Source organism: Thamnophis elegans, chromosome 9 (assembly GCF_009769535.1).
Source record: "Thamnophis elegans isolate rThaEle1 chromosome 9, rThaEle1.pri, whole genome shotgun sequence".
Lineage (NCBI taxonomy): Eukaryota > Metazoa > Chordata > Lepidosauria > Squamata > Colubridae > Thamnophis > Thamnophis elegans.
In genome coordinates, this window is record NC_045549.1 from 45,579,348 (window position 1) to 45,606,037 (window position 26,690).

The window sequence follows — 26,690 nt, forward strand, 5'->3', positions numbered from 1 at the left end:
TTACAAGCCTTAGGTAACTTTATTAGGTACAAATAAATTTGTTGTTTGACAACAAATATCTTGTGTTGCAGCTCCCAAAAAGGACATATCTTCCTATTTATCTTTGGATCACTTACTTACATTGTGTTCATCCATTTATGTATACAATAAATTAATATTTTAAAATAGAAAAGTATTAGGCTATAACTCGTTGGAACGGGAATAATGAAATGGTTTACAATTTTTAAATTGTTATTTTAACTGCAGCATTCCATCTTTCAATTATTCCTTTCAGACACAAACATATAAAAGGATACACCTACCTTCCATAAGGCTGCAAAGCAGCATCCCCCATTCCACCCCAAGCCGGTGCCCTTTAAATATTTGGCTATCAACTTCTATATATTCCACACATTTTAGAAGTTATAGTCCAATAAACCTGAAGGTTGCAACATAGAGGAGAAGGCTTGTTTTAAATGGAGAATACACAATGTTCTCCTAATCACACCTCATAAAAACTGCCCAGCAAATTTAGGCCCCATGAAAGGGACTCTCAATTCAAGAAGTATCCTTGAGAGATTCCTCCTGATTCCACTTAGTTGCTTCCATCAGAGAGCTGGCAGGAATATTTGGAAGACGAAACACCAGTTTCATAGTAGCTAAGATACCTGTATGTTTGAAGAGAGATCAGGCAATGAACGTGGCTTTGTTCAATGTATTTGAGACCTGAAAGACGCAATACTGGCAGATGAACCCTTTTTCTATCTCAGGGAAGAATATTCAGAACTTCAGATAAAACAGAGGATCTGACTCAGAGTCACTCTTCTAAAGTGCAAATGTGATGGTCCACAATTATGAATAACTAAAACCCCTTTACATCGGAAGGGATTAATATCCAATGGGGAAATTGATTACAATCAGCGTTTGTCCAGGTTTGAAGGGAAAGGCCAGGGATAATAAACCAATACAAAGGCCAATTAAAGTTTACTAGAAATGTCATTATCATTTTAGCTTTCCTCTTCTATCTACCACACTGTTCCTACCCGTGCTTCTGTACAGATGGGCAAGGTACATGGCAACATTTAATCCAGAAATGCCTATATATCAAGGTCAAAGGACTGGAACAGGAACAGTCAGGTTTAGTACATACAAAGGCAAGAGAAAAGTGTGCTGATAAAGAGGAAAGGAACGCCTTATTGTCCAAGGAATTCAACCAGAGATAAAACCTATGTACAACCATATTGAGCTTAGAAAAAGTGCCTTGTCATTTCATGTCATGATTGTTTGTTGGCTTCTTCTTCATATGCATTTCCTGTTCCATTCTGTACATAAGATGAACCAGAACCAAGACCATACAAATGACCACAGTACTTGGCATCATCAATGTGATCTTCAAAGAACATCTAAAGAAAATGTAAAGGACAAATTATTATAATTCGCCTATTTTTGGAGGCACTACTCAAAATACCTGTATCAAAAAAAATCTCATTTTAAGATCAAATATAGAATTTAAATAAAATATACCTCCCAGTTAATATTTCTTGAAGTATATCGAGAAAAGAATGTCACAATCATTACCCTGCCACATAAATCAGATTTTAACAATAGTAACGTAATGCATATGAAACAAAAAACAAAAGTAAAAGAGGCAGTCACATCTGTATGGTTTTCTTGCAACAATACAAATTGCTTGTCATTATTTTCTTTCAAGGTTCTTTTTAAAACTTCTCCGTCTTGCCAGCAGCAGCTTAGATGCTATATTTTGGTGTCTCTCCTACTAACGAAGTTATTTCTTGCTTAACTTTTCAAGATCAATCAAAAGTGGCATGTCATTTCGCTGAACACCAAACCAAAAAATATAAAAGATCTTACAAATTAGAACTGTCAAAAGCAAAGTAGGCTTTACGTATTAAAAGACTACTAAAGTAAAATGTCAGTGGTTTCTATGAAAACACTTAGTGGCACTATTTTTCAGTGATCTCTCAACTGTAACTAACTCAGAATAGTCTACTACTTCTCATGCTCATTTGCCAAATTGCTCAGAATTCTCTTTGTCATCAAGTATAATCCTCAGTCTGCTATGAAGCAATGTAATACTAAGCCCATTAGGGCTTTAAAGGTTAGTAGCAACACTTCAAATTGATCTTGGAAGTAAATATGGCTCTAGTATGGCCTAATTTAATTTACTATTAATTATAATAATATAATTAAATCACAATTACATTATAATTTAATTTACCATTACTATTAATCTAATAATTTAATCCTAAAACAGGTAGTCATCAATAATGGTAATTGGGACCAACAACAGTGCTGCTGAACAATGTGATTATAAAATGCAATTATTACATGACCTTACTGATTTAGGTGGGCAAATGCATCAAGTTCTAGTTGCTGTCATAAGGCAAATATCATACAACTGAAGCATCTCATAGTCACATTATTACCATTTGCAACCTCCAGCCAGTTTCCCAATTAATTTTACTGATCAGAAGTCAGCAGTGTGAGACACTGTGATGTCATAAGTGCAAGCAGTTACCAAGTACCCAAATTACAATCGCATGACTGCTATGGCAACTATGAGAACCCGTCCTAAGTCTCCTCCTTCAGCGCCATCAATATTATCATACACACAGACAGTATATATCTATCTACCTCTCTCATTTTGAAGAAGGCCATGCCTGTTAGTAGAGAATCAGATCCTGCTTGATGCTGAGGACCTATCCTTTCCAACTCTAACTGTTCAGCAACTTCTTGTAATCCACCCTAAAAAGGAAGATTGCAGCATAATTAGAACAGTTGAAAATATGACAGGAGGTAATAGCATTACTTTCCACTATTCGCCTATATGAGAAAACAATTTGAAGATCTACACTTTTGGTTTAAATCATAGTCAGATGTTCTTTAACACCATAGCAAATTATGACAGCAAAGGCCTTCAGAATTCTTGTTTATTATCATTCAAGCCTTTCCACCAGGGAAAGACACTTTTTTCAGTTCTGTTGTAATTTTGAATGGTCACTAAACAAACTGTTATAGGACTGCCTGTATAATACAAAAAGTATTTCAAATCAAAATCCCACCCATCTTTCCACTTTGCTTACAGTTGTTCATCAAGTCAGGAGATGGGAGGGAAAATCAAATGTACAAATATGCACAACTGCATATAAAGGATGAGCAACTCTCTAATGGCTAAGAACAGCACTTAATATTTTGCTATGGAGAACTATAAAATGTGCACGCGGCAGTGGATATTTATTTAAATTTATATTCTGCCCATCTTACTATCAAACGACTCTAGATGGTTTAAAAGTTATCAAAACAACTTTGGAAAGTTGATTTAAATATTCCCGATTTTCCAATTTTGTGCTAAATGTGTACAAGCATCTGTAACTTATACTCCTGCTTGCTGAAGTGGCTGAGTTTTGAACTGTTGAAGCATTAGCCTTAAGAGGGCGAAATCCTCAGGGAGGCAGTGCTGGTGAAAAATGACACTTCCTCAAGCTCTTAAAAAGCCCTGGAAAAGGAACTGTGAAAAGAGGGCCTGTCACTGATTATAGCGCATATGCATGTTTTCCACTTGGAAGAAGTAAGGATGCCATATATTGGGCGGTCTGTTTCAGCAATTAGTAATGGAATTCATTATTCAAACCAATCCCTTAAAAAGAGGACCCCTAATCAAACGGATTACCTGAAATAATCTACTGAATAGAAAAATAGAATACCTTACATTAAGAAAGGTTTACCTAGGTTAATCCTATTACAAATATACTATGTTACATTGTGACAATCTAATCCTCATGTTGTATGACTGTCATACTCTAGTTTAGTATATGCTTAGTAAAATTAAACCAAATTAACTTTCCTCAGTGCTTTGTTCCTTTACAACTGTTGCTTATCATAAAAGTTCAAATAATGTATTATGCAGTATGAGCTTTGTATGTAAATACTGGGCAAAATTGTTAGAAGTCCTTGGTCTTCTGCTTAAACCTTTTACAATTGGTGTGGCTCCTAATCCATTCTTTGCATAGCAGGAATTTCAAAATGCCAGATGAGCTGTTAACAGAGAACTGCTTAGTATTTCTCCTTAAAAAAAAATCCACTACCTTTTTCAAAATATATTTAGATCAAGTGCTATATGGTTCAAAAATAAACACATGATGTGTGAATTTTTTATGATGGGAACTGTCAAAACGTTTTGAAGAATGAGTAAAATTGAGCAAGGCAAACAAAGGCATTTAAAAAAAAAAATATTTTCAATCCTTAAACTAAACAACAAGACTATTTACATGACTTTGCCAGTGAACAATCCTTGCTTATATAATGTTGCCCTCTTTTATTACACATACGTTCATTATCTCATATACATTTCTACCATGTTTGAATAGCAGCGATGTGAATTAAGAAAGACAGTTTTAAATTTAAGCAGAAGAACGCTGAATACAGGATAAATCAGGGCTGGTGAGCAGAGAAGAAGAAACTATGCGTGTGAGATGGGCTGAAGAGGAGATAGAATTCAAGGTGTCTGAACCCTAAGGCACTGAATAGATCCAGGTATATATCCACCCACATCTCACTAAATGAATTCCAGCTGGGAAAGATTGACTTGCTCAAAGCTGTGGGTGAAAAATAAATGGAGGAGGTTATGAATGCCGAGGTGGCACAGTAGTTAGAATGCAGTACTGCAGATTCCTTCTGCTGACTGCCGGCTGCCTGCAATTTGGCAGTTGGAATCTCACTAGGCTGAAGGTTGACTCAGCCTTCCATCCTTCCGAGGTCGGTAAAAATGAAGACCCAGATTGTTGGGGGCAATATGCTGACTCTGTAAACCGCTTAGAGGGGGCTGGAAGGCGGTACTGTGAAGTGGTATATAAGTCTAAATGCTATTGCTAATAAGAAGAAGAAGAAGAACAACAACAACAGGAGGAGGAGGAGGAAGAGGGGGAAGGGGAAGGAGAGAAGGTAGGACATAAAACTAACAAAATAAGAACTAAACAAAATTTAACCCTTACTCCAGCTTGCTAATACCGTATTTTTCAGAGTATAACACATACCTTTTTCCCTCAAAAAAGGGGCTGAAAATCTGGGTGCATTTTATACACTGAATACAGCATTTTTGCCTCCTGAAACCCTGCCCCCTTTGCACAAATGGCCATATATAGCCTTTAGGAGGCTTCCAGAGTGCTCTTGGGGGCTGGGTAGGGCAAAAATGACCGGAAAACAGGCCATTTCCCCCCAGCTCCCAGGAGCACTCTATAAGCCTCTTAAAGGCTATGCATGCCCTCTTTTTTTGACAAAAAACAGGCCCGTTTTCATGAAAAATGAGCCGTTTTTGCGAGGTCTGCAAAGTGCAAAAACTTTTTTTTTTTATTTGCCTCTTCAAAATCTTGGTGCATCTTATACTCCGGTGCATCTTGTATGCCGAAAAATATGGTAATTTGCATCTTCTTCCCTAGAACTAAGCTTCCTTAAGTTACACAATTTTCACAAGCAATTTAAAAGGTGACAAGCTATAATGAAGTTACTTGATAGCCAACTATTAATTTATTTTGCAGGGAAAAAACTAGATTAAAATATTCATCAGAAAAAAGATAATCTGGATAGTTTTGAGTATTTACAATATTTAATCTTTTAATACAGATAGACTCCCAGCTTTCATTATACAACTATATTTAAAACATGATCTTTCAATGTATTTAATGTATTTAATAAGACTAACCATGGAAATCAAAATGACAAATGACATTCGAAGTATGAAAAAGCAGAAATGCTAATATTCTGATATGTCTATTCATCTTCTTCTCCAATGATAATTCCATATAATAGGTATGGCCGGTTTATGAACCTACCCCACAAGCCTTGCCTTACTGAAGACTTTCAGATTTTTTTTTTAAAAGTAATATCCACTGTCTCCAAACAACACATAGCAATAACTATAGATTCACTGAATAATGATGTTCATATGTGGCTCATTAATATTATCACTGGTGACCAGTTATTTGTAAAGCCAGGATTTAGCTACATCAAAATAAGAAGTAAATTTATCTGACTTCTTTGCTTACAAAAAAACATATTTTCTTTTTATATTAAACCAGCCTTTGCTTCAAGTCATCTCAATAGCAGTCGGTATACAGTAAAAACCATAGCAACTATCATAATACACTTGGCTGTTTGTCCTTCATGTCTCCATGTACTTGTCCTTCAGATGCCTTGCCTTTAGATGCCAAGCTAATAGAACAAGCCAGTTAGTAGCCCAACTGATTTCTGTACAGAGAAATAGGTGAAGGATTTGAGATTAACTCGGTCCTCTGTGTTTTAATACATTCAATACTTCTGACTGTATACGGTTAACTGACAACTTAATAAACTATATGCTTACTCAATTGTAGAATTGCTAAAGAAATGAAATTCAATCAACGAAAGAGCATTGGATAAAACCTTGAGAAAAACCTGTTGCATTACTCATTTCTCTTGGACCTAACAACTGCTATTATCATCTTTTCTCAGCTTTTTCTCTCTCATCAGTGCTGTTTAGTTTCATCTTGTCGTAATAAAATAACAAAGAGCTGCAACCTTTTATTCGCCTCTGCTGTTATCTAGGAGTACGCAAGTGCAGAAATAGTAGTGGCTGTATCAAAATCTTCACACTGATATTTCCATATATCTGTTGTGTGAATTGATTTCATACTTAAATTACAGCCACATCCAGAGTGTCTCACAAATCTGAATGCATGAGTCTACAGTATATGTTTATAGACCAGAAGCTGGTTCTATGATTTCTTTCTCAATGTATACAAAACCTATGACTTAGTTATTGGATCCACATAACTATTAGTTTTATTAAAAATTCCTGGGATACATTAATATCCTTCTCATGGGCATCTCTTTTTCAAGAGGTTCCCATTGCATGGGTTTCTCTATGAGAACAGGTTCTTAACATAACTATTTAAAACCGTTCATAAGTAAAACAGAAAAAAATAATTTGTATATTCTTTCCCTATAAAATCTCTAAATATAGCAGTAGAAATTACCTTGAGATTTTTGCAACTCTTCATGAGATACTTCACATCATAAATGACAGGGAAAAATAGTCTCAGTATTTCAAAGAAGTCTAGCTCTTCTTCTGGTAAATTGGAATTTGTCAAGATCTTGATCAGATATCCAAAGTCATAGCCACTGCAAAGTAATCATAAACAGCAATAAACACACTTAAGATTAGGAAGGCAAAACATTCCAGATCATCAACAGAAATTTATCAACCATTTTAATATATGCTTTCTCTTCACATGCATTCCTTGTAACAAAAATCATGGCAAGCTTCTATTTTATAAGTAGATTTTTGTATATATTATGAATTAATTTGAATATAAAATTCTAGGCTGCATAAACACAGGGATAGAATCAAGATCACATGAAGTATTAATACAACTTTATAGTGCTTTGGTAAGGCCACACTTGGAATACTGCATTCAGTTTTGGTCGCCATGATGTAAAAAAGATGTGGAGACTCTAGAAAGAGTGCAGAGAAGAGCAACAAAGATGATTAGGGGACTGGAGGCTAAAACATATGAAGAACGGTTGCAGGAACTCGGTATGTCTAGTTTAATGAAAAGAATGACTAGGGAAGACATGATAGCAGTGTTCCAATATCTCAGGGGTTGCCACAAAGAAGAGGGAGTCAAACTACTCTCCAAAGCACCTGAGGGTAGAACAAGAACCAATGGGTGGAAACTAATCAAGGAGAGAAGCAACTTAGAACTGAGGAGAAATTTCCTGACAGTTAGAACAATTAATCAGTGGAACAACTTGCCTCCAGAAGTTGTGAATGTTCCAACACTAGAAGTTTTAAAGAACATATTGGATAACCATTTGTCTGAAGTGGTGTAGGGTTTCCTGCCTAGGCAGGGTGTTGGACTAGAAGACCTCCAAAGTGCCTTCCAACTCTGTTTTTCTATTCTATTCTATAATTCTAAAGTTACAGAAACCTCTGGTGCTTAAATATTGCATGAGCCTAGAAAAACATCCAATTCTATGCATTAATTCTATTACTACTGCACAAAGAGTTTGGGTTTAGAGAAAATCTTCATTTATCATTATTACCAAATTGGAAAATCATAATTTCTATTTGCTATTCAAATCAGGATGGTATACTACAAAATTAAGTTGCTTAGTAAGTATCTCTCATACATATTTTCTACATAAAGTGGGATCATCTCCACATGCATAATAACTGTCAAATCTCTATTTTAAGTCAATGAATGTATATCAATTGTTTAAAGAAACATTTCATAGTGCAGTATTTATAAATGTGATTCACAGCCAAGTTACAAATATAGAAAAAAAAAACCTCAACATAGTAAAGTATACCTCTACCAAATGACTTTCATTTCCTCTGACAAAATATAGACAAGGCTTTTATGGGAATATTTTATAGTATGCAAAGACAATGCAGTATACAATGCAGCTACTAGAAAGATTGTAAAAAAATAGTCATCTGGAATTGATAGTAATGTATGCAGTTGCAAAATGCATTTGGTCTCTCTTTTAAGGACATATCAGAATTGAAATTAAAATAAACATTGTATATTTAATGGTTCTTAATAATGCTTACATTAACTTCTATAGTTAATCTTCAAAAGTGAATAAATAATCTTTATATGAAAAATCACAAGAACAATGTTAACAACTTTGACTGTAACCAGCAAGTAAAAATAAACCTATTTCTATTATTTATCTGCCTTCACCTCCAAATAGCAGGATGCTTGAAAACAAGAACGATTAAAAATTCCAGCAAACTGAGTAACTTTCAGGTCAGTAATCCTGCTTCGATATAAAGCATTGAACTACTTACTCTAGTATTAAAAAGTAGATATTGCTTAGCATATCATAGGTAATTTAAAAAATGAAAACTAAAAATTTCTAATAAAGAAGAAATCATTATACCAGACATTGATCTGCTGTAACATACAATTTGCTACAAACTAAGGACACATTGACTTTCTGGAGATTAGTAAATAGTAGTTTATCTGCAGAGAAATCCCATCTGCTCACCCATGCATCCTGAATATAAGGGAATCCAAGTCAAAGAGGGAGCAATGTTTGCACTTCTTACATGCTTCCTTACATGACTGTACTAATACCAATGCAATTTTACAGCTTGAGCGATACAGAGTTATAGCCTCCAGTTGGCTAGAAAAAAGGTCTAACCATTGATAAAGCCTTCCCCTCCAGCAAAACTCCAGGTGAAGATCACCTTCCTAGGGACTTTAAAGATAATCCAAAATAATGAGATGCTATCCATAGTTAGATTCTCAATCATATAAATTTCACAGATTATCAGCCCAAAGGCTGGAATGTAAGCATTACTACAGGTAATCCTTCACTTAGAACAGTTCATTTAGTGTTCGTTCAAAGTTACAACAGCACTGAAAAAGTGATTTATGACTGTTTTTCACCGTTACGACTTTTGCTGCATTCTCATAGTCATGTGATCAAAATTCAGATGCTTTTGAACTGGTTCCTATTTATGACCATTATTGTGTCCCAAGGTCATGTGATCGCTTTTTGTGAACTTCTCACCAGCAAAATTGACGGGGAAACCAAATTCACTTAACAACTGGATTGCTAATTTATCAACTGCGGTGACTTGCTTAATAACTATGGCAAAAAAGGTCGTAAAATGGGGCAAAATTAACAAAAGAAATTTTCGGCTCCATTGTGGTCGTAAGATCTGTATTCCACTCATGACTAAAATGCTCCATCTAATTACAGGGCAATTAATCTCAATGACCTCATAATCCAGCCCTATGACAAACATGTCCTGCACAAACTGGAATATTGAGTTGTTAGTATCAATATTCTTGTTGAGGAACAGTTTGACCCAGTTATTCTACCTTAGATTACTGCTTTGTATTGCCCTATATTTGATACACAAACATGTCAACATTGCAAAGAAATTGTATGTGACATTTCCTTCCTTCAGTTTTTGGTTCTATTGACTGAAATAACTTACAGCTCAAACTGAAAGCTCTACAGCAGACTGCTGAGTTTAGTAATACAGAGACAGGGCCACAGCCTTGAAGCAAATATTTAAAAACTGTTATGTAAACAAAGATAAGTACTCTTTATGTCCTGAGAAGGAATCTAAGAATAAACTCAGGAGAAGTGCAATCACACTTGAAAAATTCTGTTACTACAACCTATCTTAATAAATTAATGGTTTTTTTTCTGTTAAGTATCTTCCAGATCTGGTTTACCTTGAATTGATGACAATAAGAATTACACATGAATGTGCAAATATAAGTGACTCCCAACAGGCCATCAATAGATACTTTCACTACAAAAATAAGGAGCGTCCAACATGGCTGAGTTTTACCTCCATTTTTAGTCAATATTTTTAAAAACAATGTTTTAGGTCTTGAAGGATGGTAATGTGTTTGAGATAAAATTGGTGACAGAAACCTGACTATCCTTCCTACTCAGAGCTGATTACCCTGTTATTTGTTGTCCAGCACACAAACTGGTTGACATGGGCTGTTGTCTTCTTTAGAGTAATATCCCCACCCCCAAAATCCCAACACCACACTTTGACCATTAACTATTATTGGCAATTAATTATAACTTTTGGAAAAATCAAAAGTTATGGTCTTTGGGCATAACTTTCTTACACAATAATGAAGTGCAAGTGTCCTTCACACTGACCAAGTAACTTTTTATCAAGTAGCTGGTTTCTCTAATATTGTGAAAATTTAAACAGTTTTAACAAATAAATTAAACTACAGAATGTAGTATATTATTCAAGTAAACCTTTTGTGAAAGTATTGTTGAGAGGATGGCATGAAGTTAACCTCAAAGTACCCTAGAAAAACATCTGGTTCCTTTACTATCAGAATTCAGGCCTAGGTATTAAAGCTAATGACTCTGGGAATAATGTACTTCTGGTCTTCTTAGACCTCTCAGCAAATCTTTGATACCATCAAACATGGTATCTTACTCGATCATCTGAGAAGGTCAGAGATTGAAGGCATGATTTACAGTGGACCTATTCCTTCCTGAATGGGTATTTCCAGTCAGTGGTTTCAGAGCAGCTCAGTTGCTGTTCATTTGTGGGTTTTGGAGTTTTCTCTATTATTTCACATTCACATGAATACTTTCAGAGAGGTTTCTGAGCTCTATGGAGTTGCTGTGATATCACCTCCAGCCTGGATTGTGTATAGTAATGTGGTGGAAATCTTGTACTGATATTTGGGAGTTATTAGGAACTAGGGCAACTCTGAGGATGAAACAAGCTAAAACTAACACATAGTTCCTAGTAATTTACTGTTTCTCAAGTATTATCCATTAGGGAGTAGATCTGTGACCTGGGGGCCTTCTAGATTCACAGCTACTCCTAAATAGGTTAACAGGGGCTGCAGACAGGTCTAATTTTGACCAATGCCCAAGTAGTAATTCAACTGATACAACCTTTAAAAATCCTGTAGCAATAACAACATGTGTCTTCATTACTACTGCAACAAGCTCTACTTGGAGCTGCCTTGGAGACCACCTGAAAACTTCAGAATGTTGAATTACTTAATCGGTCTGGTTCACTAAGAGCACATAACTTTGATGTATAGATCTGCACTGGTATCCAGTACATTTCTAATTCAAAAACTTTGGTTTTTATCTATAAAGCTCCAGGTGACTTGGACCCAGTATTACCTTATCTAACTAGCATCAATCCACCTATTGCCTACATCCTGGGAGAACCTATTAGTTTTCCTCTATTTTCATGAAGTGAGGTGAATCTGTTTTTAATCACCTCCCCAGTCTTTTGATTCATTTGGGTTTAGTAACTGCTGAAGTAACCAAAACCAAAGCTTTACATAGTTTTACATCAAAGGAAACAAGTATTGGATTAATGTGTTCAGTAAAGAGATGTCAAAATGTTATTGCTTTATTCATCCAGAAACTCCAGAAGTAGACATCACAACACTGCAGAATTGCAGAGAATTCTAAAGGATTCATAAATTGTTCCTCACCACTTGTATGGATACCCAGCTTGTTACACCTAGCTCGCAATTTTTTTTTTTTCACTTTTGGTTTCCTAATTTCACCTAACAATATTGCCTTTCATCAAAATCACAATGAATGAACCTTATTCACAACAATTCAAGTCCATTTAGAAAAACAATTATTCACATATGCTAAGTGTGGCAGCAATAGATATATTACCTACTACCTTCATCTAGGTTTTACTTGAAAGCAGTAAAGCAAATCCATTTTCCAGCAAGACTGAAAATGAAACAAACTAGAAAAAAGTACTATAATTTTAATGTGTTTTAAAATTGTCATACAGGGAGGAGCTAGGATAATAAAGAGGCAGCAGCAACTGGGAAAAACTCCTTCAAAAGAGGCTTTTTAATCACCTGAATCCATTGTTTTAAATACTAGCTTTGTACTGCCTTATTGCAACCCTCAACATATAGAAAGAACAGAGAAAACTCTGAGACTTTAGTAATCATCAAGGGAAAAAGAAGGAAGAGGCGTTGTACACTTTCTGCAACAAAGGTATAGCCAAGCCCACAAAACAGCTGAAAGTTGAGTTATCTAACAATCCGGGAACTAACTCCTATAAGGAAACCCTTCCAATGGAAATGATGCTTTAGAGTGGAATTAACAAGCAGAGATTGAAAGCCATTAGCTTTCAGATCCCTCCTTTTTTATGGAACAGGATTCTCCCAGCTCCAAACATACTGCTGTGATCTGCCCAGCAGCTACAGTTATTCCAGAATAAGGGTGTAAAGAACAAAAACATAATTGACTTCCTAACCATACAAAGCTTGCTAACAGAAATAAAAATTCCATTTTTGAATTGTACACAGTTAAAATCAAAGTGGAGACCTTAGTAGACATCTTCGTAAAACGTATTGAAAACCAGTCAAATGGCAACACTGCTAAAGCACAGATCTCCTGTACAACTCCTGTACTGTCTTTGAAGATTCTCAGTCGTCCAGGTCATAGATGCCTTAAAAGTGATTTCTTTCTTCAAAAGGCAAGTGGACGGGTTTTTTCCATGAGGAAGAAGAAAAAAGAAGACGAAAACAGTCCAATTGCCTTTTGAAGGAATAAGCACCTTTGAGATAAATTTTCTATCATTTCTCTAGCAATATTTTGAATCCCATACAATAACAATTCCCCATCAACATTTTAAAAGCTAATTTAATTCCTTCTAATTGTTCAAAGCAGAATTTAAACTCAACTAATGGTATTGAAGCACTCTTCCCTCACTGGGATACTGTATTAAAGACAAATTGATGCACAATACATCTTTTGGGCACTTCAACCTAAGAATATTTGCTATAAACACTTTTCATTTCAAAGCACCTGAATTCCTGAATCGTTCCAACCTGTGTATCAGAATGGCCTGAAAGGCTACACCCATCTACACTATCTTGAACAAGATGATTCATTTTAAAGTAAATATCTCTGCTAGTAATCTGTTCCAGAAAACTTTTCAATATTTATCCCTGCCAAAACCAACCTTCAGTAAGCAGCTTTGTGCTCAACAACCCAACTAACCTAATAATTAACATATTTATAAATTAATCAACTGAATATTCCCTTTTTCCTAATTAAGAATTGTGAAATGGGCCTTACAATAAACAGCACAAGATTGTTCTGAATGACTCAGATCTTGAGTGTACGCTTACACTGTCCAAGCTTCAAATCATATAATTCAAACATCAGTCTCACCCCTTTTCTTTAAGGAGGCAAGCCTCTATTGGTGGGGAAGGGGCCCTAGGGGGTTGAAAAAAACAAAAGAACTATAATATTGGAACCAGGTAAGAAAATAGATTCATGCAGCAAAATTTAATTTTCCAATATTTGGCATTACAATTAAGATAAAAGTTTCATATTTTCCCTACCAGCATTATCAAAGAGTCTTCAGAGCTGTACTGAATTTGGACTTTCCAACGATGTTAATCAACTAATTCCAGTTTCCATTTACCTGCTAACCGTACACAAAGGGCAGATATATGTGGCTGTTCCTTCCTCTGACCTGGGAAACTGTCAAAGCAAAATAGAAAAATACAGTGCTCCCTCTCTACATGACTGACACTTTAGTACCTCAAGTTAAGATACAGATTATTTGTTTCCACTGGAGCCAAAGCGTAAACTGAAGAGGTAAGTTTAAAGCAGCAAAGTCTTTACAAAATGATCTAGAACTCACCCAGCCTAATACTTCAGGTTAATAAGCAGAGATAATTATTTTGTCTTAAGGTTTCATTAAAAGAAAAAGAAAACAAGTAGGCAAGCGATAGTTCTGTATGTTGTGGTTACCTATGAAATGAAAGCCACTTGACTCCTTCACAGAGCACAACACCCGAAGTCATAAGAAGTTCAGCGAAGTACTGAGTTTCAATTCCTTCCTCCTCATGTTTTTTGAACTGGATTCCAGATGTTGTTAATAGCTCTATAGAATCCTGGGCATACATGTCCTCTCTAGAAGAAGCATTATTAAAAAATAATCACTATTGTTAATATAGTTGTCAAAAGAATTTTAAATGAATTACCAGCAGAAAGCCTATATTACCGCTAATAAATCATCCTTGTACAAGATTTTGCTAATTAGATATATGCACGCCCACGCACACGCACAAGCAGAGTTCAACCAAGTTCTGCTCACAGGTAAAAGAATTGTTAAACAAGATATATTGTGATACTTACTAAATACATGCTTTTCATTAAAGAAAATTCTTTTGTACGCAACACTGTTAATTTGACTGCAAATGTCCATTTACTTCCTACAAACTATTTAATCCTAATGTCGGCAGGAAACAAATTTTGGCTTTGAGTAAAAAATTGCTTTGACCTGAGTTTATGTAATCATGAAAGTGATTCTTTAACCAATAATAATGATTTCTGTTCATTACAGTGGTGGGTTTCAATTTTGTTTACCACTGTTTCCCTCATGCACGTACATGCACTCGCAGCACTTCTACACACACACAGAAGCAACTGGGCGGGTGAGCAGAGCCTCCTGCCGTCATCACTACTGGTTCACCTAATCCAGGCCAAACCAGGAGCAACCCATTACTGGTTGATTATTTTATGGCCTTCATGGAGACTATGGACGTTGCAAATAATCATGCAGGTGAGTACATATTTGATTTTTACTTTGAAGCAGATGAAATATGAACATGGAGGATACTGATATTTGTTGTTACTCTTGTCAGACCACTTCCATATCAAACTGCACATCATAGATGTCCCAGCTTCTGTAAAGAACAGCAGGACTCTTTTGGTAGGCAGATTTCATGACATCCTGGCTGATTACCAGAACATGGAGACAGCTGAAGAGTAATGTGAATTTATTTCTGTGAGGCCTTTGCCTAACTGCAAATCACAGTTCCCTGACTGTTTAAAGAGCCGAGGGAAATGAAGCTATTGATAGAATGCCACTGGTGCTACAGAAGAGAATGTGAGCACTATAAGAGTTCACATTCAAACCAACACAAAATCCATTTTCTTCACAAATTGCTCCCCCAGAACCCTATTAATTAATGTCTAGGCCACCCATTTTGCCAAAGCATGTAAGAGAACAGGTAGTCTAGACTTACAACCACAATTGAGCCCAAAATTTCTGTTAAGTGAGACATTTGTTAAGTTAATTTTGCCCCATTTTACGACATTTCTTGCCCCAGTTGTTAAGTGAATCATTGCAGTTGTTAAATTAGTGGCACAGTTGTTAAGTGAATCTGGTTTCTCCGTTGACTTTACTTATCAGAAGGTTACAAAAAAGAACATGACTCCAGAACAGTGCAACTATGATAAATAAGAACAAGAAGCTTAATAGTCTAATTTTGATCACCTGCTCTCAGGGATGCTACAATGCTTATAAATGTAAAAAATGATCATAAGTCACTGGTTTCAATGCTATTATAACTTTGAGTAGTCACTAAATGAACTGTTGTAAGTTGAGAACTACCTGTAGTCCTCCTAAGAGTTATTTTGAAGCTTCTGGAAAAAGAAGGGTGGGACAAATTGCCTGTATAAATGTGGCAGGATAAATGTAGCAGATAAAGTCATGTCCACTCTAAGTAGATTCCCAGACAGATAAGATCCAGAGTGATGAATGAAGCAAGGACTTGAGATATTGTCTGTAATTAGCTTTAGCTGTCAAGGAAACCATCAGAATTCTCACGCACTCAGGAACCAGTTGCTAAACCAGTAAGATCCCACCCCTGCTACTAAGCCTTTCATGACATAGCACTGAAATACATCATATACCATGTTGTTTGCTGAGAAGATATATTGGGTAATTCTATCATGTGTGTCTGTAACTGATTATAGATGTTTACTTTGGGATCAATATTTTGCTGTGTCTTAATTTGTGGGTTTTTTTTTTACTGTCTTGTACATTATCCAGATTCACACAGTTAGGAAGAACTACATATATTATAAATGAATAAATTAAATGTAAGCTAACTTCAGCTAATATCAATAACTTTCATCCATGGATGCACAAATCAACTTATGAAGTGAACATTTCTTAATGCTTCCTCCTTCCTGGAAATCCTAACACCCATAAGAAACCAAATTAAGATAATCCAGATAATCTTATAAAGAACAAAAAAAACCCCTGTAGAATACAAAGTTTGGCAACATGTGGAGGAAGTCAGCTAATCTTGGGCAAAGGCTCCAATTTTGGTCGATTTTCTTCCAGCCTCAGCCAATTTCAGAGATTTTCCTGACAATAAAGCTACTGGATGAAAAGGCCTCCATATGTGGGCATTCTTTCATTCATTGCTTGATATAAACTAGTGAATGACATCAATTTAAAGTTCAAGCACAAAGGATTTAACCCTAACTATTTCAACTAGGCTTCCAACAGAGGTTTTTAAAATAATAATAATAATAAATCTCAGATTGACCATTATATGAGTTTTAAGAATTTGAACAATTTTACCTAGGCATAATTTATCACACTTCCTGCACTTAATGGAAAAACAGCAGAAAAAAACCCTAGTTAAATTATTTGATTTTAAAATACTCTACACACTTAAAGACACACAACCAAATTCCGGAACTTACGTTAAATTAAATTTAAAATTAAATTGCCATGTTGAAGTTCCTGGAGGGTATTCACCTTGCTCATTCATGAATGTCAACCCTAACTGGATTATTTTAAGTAAATCTACATTACAGCGGAGTAGCTGGTATTGATAGTCCGCATTGCTTCTGAATTCTCCAATAGGTCGTGCAACTACACCAGGAAATTCTGTGTCCTGAAAAGCATAAATGTGAAAAACAAGATGGAACTATTATAAAAGTTATACAATTCCCCACTTTTTATAGCTAGATGCTCTATATGTTCTGTATACGATATAAAAGACTAAACATGGAACCCAATTACTGTATTGCAGTTAACTCAGGCATTATGGATAAACCCAGGAGCTGTGCAAAGAAACTTATTTATTAATCTAATTATTCAACACCGTGTTTCGCCGAAAATAAGACAGGGTCTTAATTTCTTTTTACACACAAAATATGGCTTGGGCCTTATTATGAGGGGAGGGTTTATTGTTTTGGGGTTGCTGGGCAGCTGCTCTCTTGCGGGCGGGCTCCCAAAGAGCCGGGCACAGCCTCATGGGCGAATGGCTGTGTTGCGCTGTCGCAGCAGCGCAACACAACAGCCATGAAGCGACAACACTCATGAGCAGCCACCCGGCAAACCCCCTTTCCAGCCGGGCACAGCGCCATTCACTGACCTAGGAGTATCGCCAAGCCGCATGAGCGCCTGTTCACCGCCACCCGGCTCCCACGGCTTGGCGCCTTCCAAATGGCAGTGAATGGCGCTCTGCACAGCTGGATGGAGGGTTGCGCAAGCCGCTGTTCTGCTCTCGCTCACGCACCTGCCAGCCTCACGATGCATGCCCCAACTCTCTCTGCAGAGCCAGTGCACCTCTGCCACCTTCCGCCGCATGGCTTTTTCTGCGGCTTCCAAACCGAGACTTCTGGCATTGGCCGCTCTGGGCGTATGCTCTATGGTTGTACGCTCTGCCGGCAGCTGGCCCACAACCATAGAGCATACACCCAGAGCGGCCACTGCCGGAAGACTCAGTTTGGAAGCCGCAGAAAAAGCCATGTGCCCTGGCTCTGCGGTGAGAGCTGGGCCATGCATCATGAGGCTGGCAGGCGCATGAGCAAGAACGGAACAGCCGCTCGCGCAACCCCCCCTCCAGCCGTGCAGAGCACCATTCACTGCCATTTCGAAGGCACCAAGCCGCGGAAGCCGGGCAGCGGCAAACAGGCGCTCATGCGGCTTGGCGATACCCCTAGGTCAGTGAATGGTGCTGTGCCCGGCTGAAAAGGGGGTTTGCCGGGTGCTGCTCATGAGTGTTGTCGCTTCATGGCTGTTGTGTTGAGCTGCTGTGACAGCGCAACACAGCTATTCGCCCATGAGGATGTGCCCGGCTCTTTGGGAGCCCGCTCACAAGAGAGCAGCCGCCCGGCAGCCCCCCTCTTGGGCAGAGAGCCGCTGGGCAGACAGCCACTCACCAACCTAGCGGTATCCTGAAGCTGCTAACCAACGCGATCACCTTTGCCTCCCCTCCTGGTTCCCGCAGCGTGGCACCTTTGGGATACCGCTAGGTTGGTGAGCGGCACTCTACCTGGCTGGAACTGGGGGGTTGTCCAGGGGGCTTATTTGCGGGGGAGGACTTATATATTTGCCCACCAGAAAAATGTGGCATGGCCTTATTATCAGGACATGTCGTAATTTCAGGGAAACACAGTATTAGTTTATTTTATTAAAATACCAAATAGAACTAGGAACTGTAAAGACAATATATGCGTATGACCTATTCAGAACTAATTATTAATTATTTTGAACTTTTTTCCAATGAAATCAGTAATGGGAGACAGTTTGGTCTAGTAGTTAAGACACTCAGCTAGAAAGTGGGAGACTGTAAATTCTAGTCTACCACCTTAGCTGGTGACTTGGGTCAATCACTCACTCTCAGCCCAACTCACCTCACAAGGTTCTTGTTGTGGGGAAAATAGGAGGAAGGTGTGTTGGATATGTTCACCGCCTTGAGTTATTTGTAAAAATAATAAAGGCAGGATATACTGTATATAAATAAATAAAATGGAAATCTTTTGTTATTTTGGAAGAAATGCATTAGATGCTTTACGTTTTTCTTTTACAAATCATTTACACTGCCTCTGTAACCAAAGAAGAATACAGATATTCTCAATATCTTACCATGGCAACATAGTTAAACTTCCGTATAACCTGACGAATTTTCTTCATCTCTTCATCCAGGTTACAAGCCCACACTTCACAGATTCTTTGGCTGTGATCTACTGTGGCTGCTGGCATAATTAGGAGGCTTCAGATACCAGGCATCAAAAAGATATACTTGATGAAAAGTTGATTTCATAAAACAAGTTTAAATTTTATACCTAAAACAGCAAGACAAGAAATAAATAATTTTAATGAATTTATAAACATAAAACAAAATTATCAAAAAGTAAATGAAAACTCAGCACCCTATAGCACAACCAGCCCAAGCCACACCTCAAAAACATCTTAAGAACTCCTTAATTTTACAACACATTGGCAGACTTAACCATAGTTTGAGTACAAGCCAGAGGTAGGCGTCACATAATGTAACAACCTGTTCATCCAGAACTGAAAATATGATCATGCGCACCTTTCACGCATCCATGTGGCATCAAAAACATGGTGATTATATAGGACGGGATAGTGCCGGGGTGGGTGGATGGGCCCAACTGCTGGTCAGAACTATAACAAAAAAACTCCACGCTTCATACCAGCAATTCACACCCAGATAAGCAGGAACTAATACCAGAATTAACACCAAAGTAAGATGTAAACAATATCCTAATCAAGAAACTACCATCTCAGATAAACAATCAAGCTGTCAGGATTCAAAAAGCAGGCAGTGAACAAAAGCCTAATCAAGGAACTGCTAAGAAGAAGAAAAATCTCTACCAAAACAGACAGCTAGCCACTGTATATAAACAAAGAGCAAACCCTTCTAAACACTTAAGATATTACTTAATCTGGTAACAAAACAATCACAAGCAAACAACTAAGCTCAGACAGCTTCAAAGACTCCATAAAATTCAACTATCTCGACTATGAGAATTATACATAGAGAAAGGGAGAAGAAAAAATACACATAAATTAGCTTACACAACTCCATCAATTAAGATTACCTCATTTGCAAATCTTCAGAGATAAAAAAAAATTATATGAACTAATTAACTGTTATTTGTTAGATGAATATCCAGCTTGCAATCCTATACAGTAGAAACTTTTTCAAGAAATAGCTTCCACTGAGCTCAATAAAACCTATTATGATACAAATATATATTACAATTCTTCAGAGACTCCATAATGAAATAACAGTATATTAGTAATGTAAAAATAAGATTTCTATATCCTCTTGCCAAATACATGCTCATTTCCTGGATGGGCCTGAAGAAAATAATAAAATTATAAATATTGTTCCATATACTCTCTTCTCCTGCAATCTAGGAGTGGTTTTTTATTGCTAAAGACTATTTATCCTTATATATTTAAATAATGTCCTCCATTTGAAGCAGAAAGCAATCTGACATGAAATACTACAGTTCTAGACTGTAATATCACGTAAATGTTTACAGCAGTCGGTAATTCACCAATTGATTTGGATCTTGCCCTCTGACACAATTTGCTAGGAAATATGGAAGCTCTAATCAAAATCATCTGGAGAGTATCAGATTGTTATGTTCTGTTTTAAGGCATAGAACAAATTACTATAATAATCAAAGCATTAAACAAATATGTAGAGCTAACCATTCCTAGGCAAACTGAATTTTCTTAGTCTAGTTTAGAGTATTTTTCGTTGTATAAGACGCACCTTTTTTCCTCAAAAAAGAGGCTGAAAATCTGGGTGCATCTTATACATCGAATACAGCATTTTTTGCCTCCCGAAGCCCCGTCCCCTTCACAAAAATGGCCATGCATACCCTTATGGAGGCTTTCAGAGACCTCCTGGGGAGGGCAGAAATGAGCAAAAAAATGAGCCCCAGCCCCCAGCAGCACTCTATAAGCCTCCATAAGGCTATGCATGCAATTTTTTTTTTACAAAAAACAGGCCCGTTTTGCAAAAAAAAATAGGCCATTTTTTTGCTCATTTTTGCCCCCCACCCCACCCCAGGAGCACTCTGCAAGCCCCTCCAAGGCTAATCCTGCCTTTTATTTGGAAAAAAAAATGGCCCCATTTTCACGAAAAAAGGTCCGTTTTGGAGAGGTTTGCAAAGTGCAAAAACTTTTTTTTTCCCTTTTGGAAAGCTCTTTAACTGATTGATGAGAATTACATGGATCAAATGCTATGCAGCAGAAACAAGTCTTAGGTGCTGCAGGTTGTCAGCGATTTTCTTCTCCAGCACATGGATAAGTACATCTGGAAACATCTACCTACCTACCTACCTACCCCCCCTCTCTCTACCTACCTACTGTATTTCTCTCTCTCTTTCTATTTCTCTCTATCCCTCTACCTACCTACCTACACTCTCTCTCCCTACCTATCTACTGTATCTCTCTCTTTCTATTTCTCTCTCTATCCCTCTACCTACCTACCTACACTCTCTCTCTCGCCCTACCTACAGTGGGGCAAAAGTATTTAGTCAGCCACCAATTGCGCAAGTTAATAAAAAGATGAGAGAGGCCTGTAATTGACATCATAGGTAGACTTCAACTATGAGAGACAAAATGAGAAAACAAATCCAATCACATTGTCTGATTTGGAAAGAATTTATTTGCAAATTATGGTGGAAAATAAGCATTTGGTCACCTACAAACAAGCAAGATTTCTGGCTCTCACAGACCTGTAACTTCTCCTTTAAGAAGCTCCTCTGTCCTCCACTCATTACCTGTATTAATGGCACCTGTTTGAACTTGTTAGCAGTATAAAAGACACCTGTCCACAACCTCAAACAGTCACACTCCAAACTCCACTATGGTGAAGACCAAAGAGCTGTCGAAGGACACCAGAAACAAAATTGTAGACCTGCACCAGGCTGGGAAGACTGAATCTGCAATAGGCAAGCAGCTTGGTGTGAAGAAATCAACTGTGGGAGCAATAATTAGAAAATGGAAGACATACAAGACCACTGATAATCTCCCTCGATTTGGGGCTCCACGCAAGATCTCACCCCGTGGGGTCAAAATGACCATAAGAACAGTGAGCAAAAATCCCAGAACCACACGGGGGGACCTAGTGAATGACCTGCAGAGAGTTGGGACCAACGTAACAAAGGCTACCATCAGTAACACACTACGCCGCCAGGGACTCAGATCCTGCAGTGCCAGATGTGTCCCACTACTTAAGCCAGTACATGTCCGGGCCCATCTGAAGTTTGCTAGAGAGCATTTGGATGATCCAGAAGAGGATTGGGAGACTGTCATATGGTCAGATGAAACCAAAGTAGAACTGTTTGGTAGAAACACAACTTGTCATGTTTGGAGGAGAGAGAATGCTGAGTTGCATCCAAAGAACACCATACCTACTGTGAAGCACGGGAGTGGCAACATCATGCTTTGGGGCTGTTTCTCTGCAAAGGGACCAGGACGACTGATCCGTGTACAGGAAAGAATGAATGGGGCCATGTATCGTGAGATTTTGAGTGCAAACCTCCTTCCATCAGCAAGGGCATTGAAGATGAAACATGGCTGGGTCTTTCAGCATGGCAATGATCTCAAACACACCGCCCGGGCAACTAAGGAGTGGCTTCGTAAGAAGCATTTCAAGGTCCTGGAGTGACCTAGCCAGTCTCCGGATCTCAACCCCATAGAAAACCTTTGGAGGGAGTTGAAAGTCCGTATTGCCCAGCAACAGCCCCAAAACATCACTGCTCTAGAGGAGCTCTGCATGGAGGAATGGGCCAACATACCAGCAACAGTGTGTGCCAATCTTGTGAAGACTTACAGACATTTGACCTCTGTCATTGCCAACAAAGGATATAACAAAGTATTGAGATGAACTTTTGATATTGACCAAATACTTATTTTCCACCATAATTTGCAAAAAATTCTTTCCAAATCAGACAATGTGATTGTCTGGATTTGTTTTCTCATTTTGTCTCTCATAGTTGAGGTCTACCTATGATGTCAATTACAGGCCTCTCTCATCTTTTTAAGTGGGAGAACTTGCACAATTGGTGGCTGACTAAATACTTTTTTGCCCTACTGTACCTACTGTATTTCTCTATCTCTATCTCCATCTCTCTCTCTCTCTCTCTCTCTCTCTCTGTCTCTCCCTCCCTTTATCTACCTACCTACTTTTCTTTTAAATTTGCCTCTTCAAAACGTTGGTGCGTCTTATACTCTGAAAAATACGGTAAGTCTATAGATCAGGGGTATCAAACTCAAGGCCAAGGGGCCAGGTCTGGCCCGCAGGGTGCTTAAATTTGGCCTGGGGGGCCACCTTGGAAACAGCAAAGGACCAGCCCACAGTGCCTCTGCCAGCAAAGACAGAGCACGGGTGGGCCATAGGCAACCTTCCTAAGCTCTATTTTAACTGGCAGAGGATTGCAGGAGGCTGTCGTAGCCGAAAACAGAGCTTGGGAACTCATTTTTGCTGGCAGAGCGCTTGTGCCCCCACCATGAGTGATGTTGAGTTGGCAACGCCCACCTTGGCCTCCCAAAATCAAACACAACCCTGATGCTCCCTCAATGAAATTGAGTTTGACACCCCTGATATAGATTGCCCTTGACAAACAACCACAATGGAGCCTGCCCATTATGGTAAAAAACCATGATTGATGTGAATTGCCCACATGATCACCTCACTTAAGACCACCCATTCCTGCTCTTCCTGTTGAGGTTGTTAAGTGAAGCACAGGGTGTCTCAGGGGTCACAGAGAAGGCCCTGGGATGCCTAGCACAGGTTCCTGCCCCAGGAATCCTTCTCACTTTTCTTCAGGCCTGTAGGGACCAGGCAGTGGGGACAACTCCCTATGGTCAATCATAAGGGCAAACAACTGTGCAGGATGGATAAAAAATTGGTTTTTTAAATCAGATTTTTTATTTAAATTGGATTTTTTTATTTAAATCGGTTTTTTAAAAAAAATTATCAAATTTATTTTAACAAAATACCTTTGAAGTAAAAATCTATGTAAAGATAGTTATTTATGATACATTAATAATTTATTCAGCATGATTTATTATTTATTCAGCATGAAATGGGGCTTAGTTATGTAGCATGAGGCTGCATATTTTGCAATAGTTACATTTTTTATAAACTCATTCAATGAATCCAAGCTCTGCAAGCTGAGATAACATTAATTGTGCTAATGCATTCACACAATTTCACAGTAACCATGAGATAAATCATAAAACAAAGTTCAGTAATTATAACTTTATCCCATTGTTTTGCAAATCTATCTACACTACAAACTATGATTGTTTGAAGAGAAATGCATCAGTAGCACACAGGCTCTAAGTATGAGGAAGGGCAAGCAGTAAAACTGAAAGTGAAACCTTCTAAGCAGCTTATATGATATTAAAACGCATCTGTCATTTCAGACCCATCATGGCAGCGCCTGTAAGCGGGCGTCCACTCACCTGCTGCCTGCCACGTCCCTCACCTTGTGTCACTGCCACATCACCAGCTGTCCCATTAAAGTGAATGAGATTGTTAGTGAATCAAAGTGGGTCAGAGGAGGAGGAGCCACTGCGGGACAGAGATGACAGTTGCTCTTTAAAAATTACGATCTAAATTGAGTTGCTTTAAATCAAACCTTGTTACTAGTTATTTAAATCACGATTTAAATTGACTTGATTAAAATCAAATCCACTCTGCAACTGTGGGAGTGCTGCAGTGGCCATAACTTTGGAACTGGATTGTAAGTAGTTTTATTTTGGGGGGGGGGGCTGCCGTAAGTCGAGGACTACCTGCATAACAATCTGATCAGATACAATTGTATCATTGTTGATATGTCACCAATGCCCATACTTCACAGAAGTAACCTAGGTTATTCATTGTAGTTATAAAGAGTTTTTAAGTTTAATTATCTGTATCAAATTAACCATCCATTCTTAATCTCATAGCTTGCAGATTAGGCTATTTCACAACTAATGGTTGCAGATAACAAGAAATCATCTTAAAGTCAACAACAAACATAGGACATAAAATGACTTGTTTCAGTCAGCGAGATGTTCAGACTGGATTTGGCATTTTTGTCTACCTATCAAGTCCTTTCCAAGGATATGAGATAGGCAGATGTGGATGCTTGATGGTGTTACAAGTATTGTCACAGTATGTAAGCTGTTGTTATTTATTAGAATAGAATACATCATCTGGAAGATTTAGGGTTGGGAAAAGCTTGATGCAACTTTCCTTGCCCAAATCCAACAGTGAAAAATAAAGATGTTAGTTTTAGTTCTTTTCAATACCTTCCCTTCTATTCTCATTTTTTCACTGAAAAGATAAACATCCAGCAGCCTCACTTTGCTATTTACGCTTCTGCCCCAAAGTGCCATAGCACAACTTATGTCAGGGTTCCCCAAGGCTAATTGATCCTTGCATGTTTCAGATAGTCATTGCTCCCCATAATAGGAGGAACAATAACTTGAACCTTGGATAGTCCCATCAACCATCCACTTGGGAGATCCTGACTTAAGAACAAACCCCTCTCTCTTATCAGCACTGATAATGCTACCTCGTTTGGGTAATGAAACTTCTGTAAGAAAACAACCAAGCTCAGAGAGCACCAAGGACCCCTCCATCCTGACTTAAAAAAGCATGTATAGTTACACTCAACTCTGTATACCAGAACGCATCCTTTGGCTATTGCTGAAAGATAATAAAGATATAGCAATAGCAATAGCAGTTAAGACTTATATACCGCTTCATAGGGCTTTCAGCCCTCTCTAAGCGGTTTACAGAGTCAGCAACAATAATCCGGGTCCTCATTTTACCCACCTCGGAAGGATGGAAGGCTGAGTCAACCCTGAGCCGGTGAGATTTGAACAGCCGAACTGAAGTAGCCTGCAGTGCTGCATTTAACCACTGCGCCACCTCGGCTCTTTGCAATGAGCAAAAGACACCTGAGTGGCATCTAACTCTTATATCTTCCCGCACCATTTTTTTTAAAAAAATGTTTTTTGGGGGGATAGGAGGGAACCTCGCAAAAGGGAGCAGCAGACGATGCCATGTAGGCAGATCTGTTCAAGGTGAGGCGAGAGACACCTCTAGCTTTACTGTGTCAGGAAGGCAGGCAGGCAGGCAGGCTTGGATCGCACAGGATTGAGGTAAAGCAAAGGTGAGACAGGAGACTCCCGAGCGCCAGCCTCGGTTCGTTCTCTTCGGACTCTTCTCCCCACCCATCCCTCATGTTACGGAAAGAAAACTTCGCCGTCGGACCGAGCGCGCTTCCACTTTATTCTCCCGACCACCTGCGTTTCCACCCCCCATACCCACACACATACGAGAAACACTGTCGCCGTCGCTCCTCACGGGCTTTCCTAATGAAAGAAGCAGCGGTTACTCACGCGAGGGGAGGAGAAAGGGGCGAGCAGAGACCCGGCGGCGGAGGCAGCCCCGACGCGGCGAGGGAGAGCCAGAAAGCGCGGAAAACCACTCGCGCGGCTTCCCCACAGCCTCCCAGCGCACAAAGCCATTACATCATCAGCGCGCGCCGCGCTCTTAACC

At 38.4% G+C, this 26,690-nt stretch overlaps 1 protein-coding gene across 5 annotated transcripts; it reads right to left on the reverse strand.

The window, feature by feature from the left end:
- CNOT7 (CCR4-NOT transcription complex subunit 7) lies at positions 1-26,668 on the reverse strand. Of its 5 annotated transcripts, XM_032223851.1 has the most exons (8): positions 26,531-26,668; positions 19,229-19,428; positions 18,997-19,092; positions 17,056-17,249; positions 14,302-14,463; positions 7,011-7,155; positions 2,635-2,745; positions 1-1,382 (listed from the first exon to the last, which is right to left on the reverse strand). In XM_032223851.1, exons 2-8 carry the CDS (start codon positions 19,343-19,345, stop codon positions 1,254-1,256), a joined length of 954 nt encoding a protein of 317 aa, XP_032079742.1. In that variant the 5' UTR covers positions 19,346-19,428; positions 26,531-26,668; the 3' UTR covers positions 1-1,253. The 5 variants fall into 5 exon arrangements, with proteins under 5 accessions (XP_032079742.1, XP_032079744.1, XP_032079743.1 ...); XM_032223853.1 differs by lacking the exon at positions 14,302-14,463; XM_032223852.1 differs by lacking the exon at positions 18,997-19,092 and having other exon boundaries at positions 26,531-26,654.
- Between the last annotated feature and the right edge of the window lie 22 nt (positions 26,669-26,690).